At 44.5% G+C, this 7721-nt stretch overlaps 1 protein-coding gene across 1 annotated transcript; it reads right to left on the bottom strand.

Annotated features, from left to right (window-relative positions):
- Nucleotides 1–5077: 5077 nt before the first annotated feature.
- Nucleotides 5078–6786, bottom strand: tmem121b (transmembrane protein 121B). Its single transcript, XM_085435971.1, has one exon. The coding sequence runs from the start codon at nt 6563–6565 to the stop codon at nt 5387–5389; it is 1179 nt and encodes a 392-aa protein (XP_085292097.1). The 5' UTR covers nt 6566–6786; the 3' UTR covers nt 5078–5386.
- Nucleotides 6787–7721: the final 935 nt, after the last annotated feature.

Genomic DNA, 7721 nt, shown 5'->3' with positions numbered 1-7721 from the left:
CTCATCTTCACGGACCTGAATGGTTCGTGGTTGTGGGCCTGGGACCAAGAAGGTTTACCCTCACAACAGTGGTCCACTAGCCTTTGCTTCATTATTCACAAAGACTCCACCATTTACAGGTGCTAAAATGGCTCATGGAAGGCCATCGGCACTGTCCAAATCCCACAGAGGGCCAGCTGGTCACCAGATGGTGTAGGGAACATGGTAAAGCATGACCCTATGAGGTCCCTTAAGTGTGACAAGAATCCTGTGGCAGTTTTTGTAGGGAGCAACACAGACTGCTGCCACTAGTACCGAGCTGAAGGGAACCTACAACCCTAACTAGCATTTCCTGCAGAAACAAAGGATTGTCACAGGCCATGACGTCCCATCCTTCTTGGGGTGGGAAGCTCCGAGAGCACTGAGTAGAATTCAGTGTGGTGATTGCGTATCAGCCTTGCTTGCCAGGGGAGAATGCTGTCTTTTAAAGGACAGGCTTTAAGGTGACCCCAAACCCTGCTGCAATAGGCCAAGGCTGCTGGGGCTTCCCATGATGCAATGTTTCTTTTTAGCTCATCTTTAATACACCACTCTGCGTTTAATCATTAGTTATTTTTCATCTCTGCCTCTCTTCCACGTGGGTGTATCGGTTTTCCTGTGCACCTCCCTCACCCTGGTTCTGCTGGAGGGTTAGTCCCCTTTAACTTGTGTATTATTGGTCTTTATCTTACAATATAAAGAACATGCTAAGGCAACACTTGTTGTTAATTTGGCGCCATATAAATGCAGTTGAACTCAATTAGATGTGTCAGATCCAGCCTGTCTTATTCCTTCACGGGGGAGGAGTAAGAGAGACCCTGAGTGGAGATAAATTCAGAGCCGGAGTGGAGGCCACTGGTAAAGTCTGTGTACCCTACTCTCTCTGGATGCTCTGCCTTAGACAATGTCATACCATATACCACATATAATATAATAACAACATCAGCATCTGGAATATGTAAGGCAGAGAGACAGTCTCGACACAAACACAACAGAAAACTGCTTTTAAGGGTTCGTGCAACAAAATTACACAAGTTTCAGTTTAAATCACTTCCTAACAGCAGAGCTGAGACACTGAGAAGAACGAGCCAAATAATGTGGACATTTTCTGCACTTTTTTGCATATTTAACACATTTTAAAGTGTTTGTCAGTAAAACCGTCTTTTTAGCAAAGTGCACATTTTGAACTTCCTCCAGACAATCAGTGCTGCAAGTGAAAGTTCAAAGGCTTTAAACTCCTTCATAGCTTTAGCTTTAACACCATCGTTTGTGCCGGGTACATGACAGGTATCATTATCAGTCTGCTTTGCAATATGTTCTTTGTCCTTCAGCCTGTAAAGAGTTGGACAGCGCTGAGGTAACACGCTGCTGGACATGCAGACGTGTCAGTATTGTTTCACTCAAATTTCCTTCAGCTGCTGTGAGAAGGTTGAATAAAATCTTTTGTTCTCAATGAAACTAAAAATCTTAAATATAGTAAACAGATATATTTAACCAAAGTGCATTAGAAACAAGCATTTCTTGACAAAACATCTTTCTAATCTGTACTGAAATTATGAAAAAAAGCAAAGCATGTTTGCTGCCTGCCAAATGAAACAAACAGGTCATAATTCTGTTACGTCGCCGCCGCCGCCGCCTTTCCTCTACAATCATCTACGCTGCACGCACTGGTCACGGACACACCGACACTCGTCGTCATTAAAGTTCACTCATCTCCAAAGCAATAGGCACTAAATCATGTTCAGATTACTCAGACTTGGATATTGCACACATAATAAATACTTTACCAGACGTGATTGCAAAATACAGAACAACGAGCTCATAAAGGAGGAGAGAGACAAAGTCAGTCAGTAATGCCACCTGATGTAAAAGTGTCCTATTAATGTGAAGTCCTATTATTAGGGTTATTATCATCATCATTATTATTATTAGCAGAGTTAACACACTTAAATCTTTCAGATCATTAAACAAATCTTAATATTAGATAAAGATCACCTGAGTAAATACAAAATGCAGTTTTTAAAGATAATTTCACTGATTAAGTGAAAAGAGAATCAAAGGTCCTCCTCTGCCCCCCAAATAAGTGATTGTTTCACCTTCAGCAGCAAGAACTGCAATCGTGTAATTGGAATAAAACAAAGGCTGATGTTACATTTATCTAAAGCATAAATAAAATAAAGACTTTGGGGATAATATTCTGTGAAGCTGTGAGACATTTGAAGCTTCTCGTTGAATTTGGCCGAACATTAACACACTTGCAGCAGCCAGACGTGCTGGAGGTAGTGTGCTGTTCTGGGTTTCAGCACCTGGATGACTTCAGATAATTCAACCCAGCAAAGAGTGTAACAGACACACTGCTCCACCCTGTGGATGCCGTCAAAGACTTTCAATGTGGCTGAAACAAACTTCTTCAAACCGTGGGCGCTGTCGCAAACACCTGATTGCAGTTTTTGCTGCCAAGGGCGGCACAACGAGTTATTAGGTTGTATTTACTCTGATTATCTTTATCTAATATCACAATCTGCTTAATGGTCTGAAATGTTTAAGTGTGATAAATATGCCAAAACCAATGAAGATATCAGGAAGGGGGTAATTACTTTATCGTGATACCTGTGCCCTCCCCAGCTTCACCTGGATGCAGACTGTCTCCCACCTCAGGTCTCATCTATGTAAGATGATATATACACTCTGAAAACCATGAATTTTTCATACAAATTCAGTTCATTTATATACACATACACATGTTCGTGTTGTTTAAAGCTTCTTACCGACTCTGTGTATCAGGTACAGAAGCCTTTGAACAGAGAGCAAAGGAAACGCTGACGTCCAGAACATTTTTCTTTTCTCAGGTTCTGGAGAATAATTTAACAAACAGAGCTAGAAATGCAAAAATGACCAAACATGTGTTCAGCCTTCACATAGAAAGCTGAAGGCTAAACTCCAACCACTGCATTATGGTTTTTAGCTGTCGCCTGCTGTTTCATAACGCACTGAGAGGCACTTACACCAAAATGCAGCACAGCTGATAGTGAGACAAGCTGAAATCAGATTGAAGGAATATTGATGAGCACCGCCAAAGCTGTAATAATGTGGCTAAATTCGATATTACTGCTATATACTGAAAAAATCATTATTTTTCTCCTTTAATTGGATTTTGTGGAGAAACCAGTTTCAGTATGTTAGAAACAGACGTGCTCAGAGTGCTGAGCTTTCTGGGCTAAAACTTTAAATAATGTCGCCATTGATTTGATGGGTTTTTGTTTACTTAGTTTTGTTTGTTTATTGGAGAACTTGAACTCTGCCCGTTTGTGACCAAGAGAACTGCAGAGTCAGAACTCAGAGTGAAAGAAAATACTGACAGAAGCCTCGGGGGGGTCGTGGCACTGCTGGTTTGTAAGCAACTTACACACAAGTCTACTCTACTTTCAGTACGATTAACGACCAGCAGACATCACTGTCATTGATAGAAAACACTAATGTACATTAGGTGGAGCAGAGCCCGGCGTTAGGACTTAAATCTGGCGTTTTCAAATTGCAGTTTGATCTCAGCACAGTCCAGCTGCTGTCCCTCGGAGGTCGTAGGCTGAACACACACAGCAGTGTTGTGAGTCTCCTGCAGGTGTCTGACTGTAGCACCTGTTGGCTGGTCTGAAGAGGGCTCGTTGTAAGGCTGGTACAGGTGACACCAGGCAGAAACTGGAAAATCCGTTTACCTCTTACGTTGAGCGCCGTCTGCCCCAAACGCAGAAAGCTCATCGAGTTTAGCTGCTATCACAGGCAGGTACGCGACATCATTTCCACTTTCCAACATAAATGGGAACGCGCTGCTCTGAAAATAACGTCATCCTGTCAAGTAATAAGTCATTTGTGTAAAACGGGCCGTTTCTTATATCGTGTTTTTCTCCTCCGTCTGAGCAACATGTGTGACATCACCACCACCTGCAATATGGCCGCGGATTCAACAGAACTGCTCACACTTGTATTGAAAGCAGACAAACCGTCGTGTACAGCAGTGTGAAAAAGTAAAAGTGTTTCCTTGTTTCTTTTTTGTTTGCATATTTGTCACGTTCACCTGTTTCAGGTCAGACCTGTTCAATCAAAAACTCCATTACACAGAAGGCGTCTGACAAAGTGACGCAGGCTACAAGGAAAGCATCAGGACACAGGTGAAAGAAGGACGCTTGACAGGGTTACAATGTCAAAGGCTTTGGGAAACCATAACGCCGTCCACCAAGAAAACCTGGCACAGTGGTGAACCTTCCCAGGAATGCTCAGCTCTACAGTGGTTTTATGCAGCAGGACACCAGCAAGTCCACCTCTAAATGGTAAAAAACATGAAGATTTTTTGACTGGCCGATGTAAGTCCTGATGGAAAAGTTGCTCCACAGAGAAGTTAAACTCACTGGCAGTTATTGCAAACACTTGATTTCAGTTGTTGCTGCCAAGAGTGGCACAACCAGTTATTAGCTTTAGGGGGGCAGTCCCCTTTTCACACAGGTCCAGGTAGGTTTAACGTTTTCCAACAATAAATAAAATCATCATTCCTCATATAAAAGTACATTTTGTATTCAGACGGGTTATTTTTAAATCATATTAGAATCAGAAAGTCTGATGATCTGAAACAGAGAAGTGACAAACATGCGAACAGCGACCAAAAAAGAAATCAGGGTCAGATACTGTTTCACAGCTCTGCATGTGATTAATCACAAAGTCGTTTGGTAGTAAGCATCATCGATTGATAACAAAGGCCAAATGTGGTCCCTGCGGTTTAATTAGCGAGTCGAGCCTGGCTTGTAGTCTGACAGCGCTTGGTGACCCTGGAGCTGCTTTGGAAATAAAGATTTCAAATCACAGTCACTGAAATAATGAGATCATTGCGTAGCTGCCTTTGGGCCCACTAACACAGAAAGACCTGAATTAGCACATTAGGCCTCCACAGCCTCCAGTTGATGGAACTTCTGCCTTTACCCCATTTTTTTATTTTGTGCTGAACATTTTCTTGTCTTCCCACGAATGACACCTCTGTTAGTGGTAACACAGAGACGGAGCCTCTTTTAATAATACTTTATGTTGAGATGCAGCTGGGAGGCCCAACAGGAGCTCACCACGGGAGATAAGATTTCGTTTTTTCAGTCTGATTAGAAAATTGGTTTTGTTTTTTGTCTATTATTTAGCAGCTAAATGCCATCATCTGCACTGCTTATTTTATTGTTGCCTGCGTGTCTGATACCTGATACCTGCTTTGCTTATCGCGTGGACGTGAATCCAAAAGCCAGCATCCCGAGGCGGACACTCGGTGGTATTTGGGATTTTCCAGGTTCCAGCTATGTCTGTCCTGCCGTCACAGGCAGAGACGGCCGCCACGGCTCTAGGACTGAGCCACAGCCAGAGTATTGACATACCCGTGCGGACACATGTCGTTCTCGGACACGCAGTGGGAGAACTGGGCCGGGTTGCTGCCGCCAGCCAGCCTGCGGACCCCCCGGAACGCCACACACTGCTCCAGCAGCTCCAGCAGCTTACAGGCCAAGAAGAAGATGTTTTTGAACATGAACACCGACACCGGCATCTTGTAGATGTAGACCTGGAAACACCTGACCACCAGCAGGGGCGCATTAACCACCAGGCCCGTGGAGAAACGGGCCCAAAGCCACCTGCAGCGCAGCTCGGACGCCGTGAGCTCGTACAGCCAGACCACCGGCACGGCCAGGGCCACAAAGTACACCGAGATCACGGTGTATTTAAGATAAAGCGTGGGGATCTCGTTCCTTAGCAGCATCTCCACAAGCGTGAAGCTGTCCAGCAGGTCCAGGCAGGTGCCCATGAAGCAGCTCTGGGAGTGGTGCCGCGTCGAACCGTTCAGGTCCTCGATGATGGAGTTGATGAGGCAGAAGAGCAGCGGCGCAGACAGCAGCATGACGATTTTGAAGCCGGTCGCTCCGAACGGGACCTTTAACGTGATCAGCTCCAGGATGGAGGTCTCCAGGATGAGCACCACCTTAGGGGTGCAGGCGATGACGTAGATGAGCCATGCAAGGTAGGCGTAGGTGAACTCTCCGAGGTTGCAGCCGAAAATGGAGCTTTTCTGGTGAAAGCCGCAGGCCCGCTCCCTCTTACTCCGCGCGTTCTTCATGAAGAAAATCCCCCAGCCCGAAATCACCACGAGGTCCGTGGCTATCCACGAGCACCAGTACAGGTCCGTGAAGATGATGAGGTAGAAATCCAGAACGCCGCCCTGGAAGATGAGGAGGAGGAAGCACAGCGCCTTGTACAGCATGCTCCTCTTGGATTTGTGCGCCAGCAGGGGAGCGGTCTGCACGAACTCCCCTGATGTCATGATGCTGGCGGCGGCTGCGGATGAGGTGACCAGGGCCTGGATGCTGCCGCTGTCCTCCGGGATGATGCTGCCGCTGGTGGTCTGGGTGTCGCGCCTCCTGCTTAGCTGGCCGTCTTCGGAGGAAAATGAGATGGGAGAGTTGGGGCAATCGCTCGCTTCGGGTGGGAAATAATCGGCCTTCGGATTGTCTTTTGCAGTTTCAGTGACCATTGTATTTGCGCTGTCGCCTCCCTCTCGACTGTTTTCTTCCCTCTAGCTGCTTTAAAGGTGGAGAGAACCAGCCAGGCGCAAAGAAAGGCACGGACTAGTGGAACGGATTCCACCTCCCTCTGCTTTTGCGCTCATTTCCATTCGTTTCTCACACATGTTCATATAGGGCGCCGTTTGTAAAGTGAAACATGCTGAAATTAACGGCAACATTTTTCCACATTTAGCTCAAAACCTTACAAAAACATTTTTTCGAGTAATTTTTTACAACATTTAGTAAAATATTTGTAACTTTTCATCAAATGTTAAATATTAAATCTAAATATTATATTTAAATCTAAATGTTAAATGTTAAATCTAAATGTTTAGGCTAATATGCAAATTTATTGTACGGATCAACGGAAATACCAAAATAAAAGCTTCCCGAAAACCTCCGGTGCAAAATTGTGTCTGTTCTCCTCACTTCTCCCCGCCATGTGCTGCTTCACTTCTTGCCTACGAGCATGTCCAGCGATTTTGCTGGACATGTGCTGCAGCGATTGTGAAGTGGAGACTGCAGCTGCTAAGAGTGCACTACTGCTGAACCTTTGGATGGCCGACAAAACGGATCTTCCGATGTTTTCAGCTAAATCGCCAGACGTGCTTTCTCATGGTCGGGTTATGGCTGAATTCCAGTGGAATGACGGTCCCGCCATAATAGACGTTCCAGCCCTAAACCTAACCTTATCTAACTATAACCTTATTCCTAACCTTTACTAGCAGTTAAATGACGTAAAATAGTGTTTTCCAAAGCGATTTTTAGAAAATGAACGAACGTGTAGATTGAGTCCAAACGGTTCTCATGTGCTCTCCTTTTTCCGATGCCGTAATTTAGGAACGTGTTGGGTACCCGAAAGCATAAAATGTTGACAATTTGTCACCTAGCGAAAATTATTACGCTTTGGGAGTGAGAACGTGTCTGACCACTACCGGCACACTTTTGCGCCGGAGGTTTTCGGAAACTTTTATTTTGGTATTTCCGCTGATCCGTGCAATAAATTTGCATGTTAGCCTAAACATTTAGATTTAACATTTAGATTTAGATATAATATTTAGATTTAACATTTAACATTTAGATTTAAATCTAAATATTTAGATTTAACATTTAGATTTAACATTT

This window comes from Copadichromis virginalis, linkage group LG17 (assembly GCF_057382275.1).
Source record: "Copadichromis virginalis isolate Kocher_CV1m ecotype Utaka linkage group LG17, C_Virginalis_male_GT1.1, whole genome shotgun sequence".
Classification (NCBI taxonomy): Eukaryota; Metazoa; Chordata; class Actinopteri; order Cichliformes; family Cichlidae; genus Copadichromis; species Copadichromis virginalis.
This window is presented reverse-complemented; position numbering and strand designations above follow the sequence as displayed.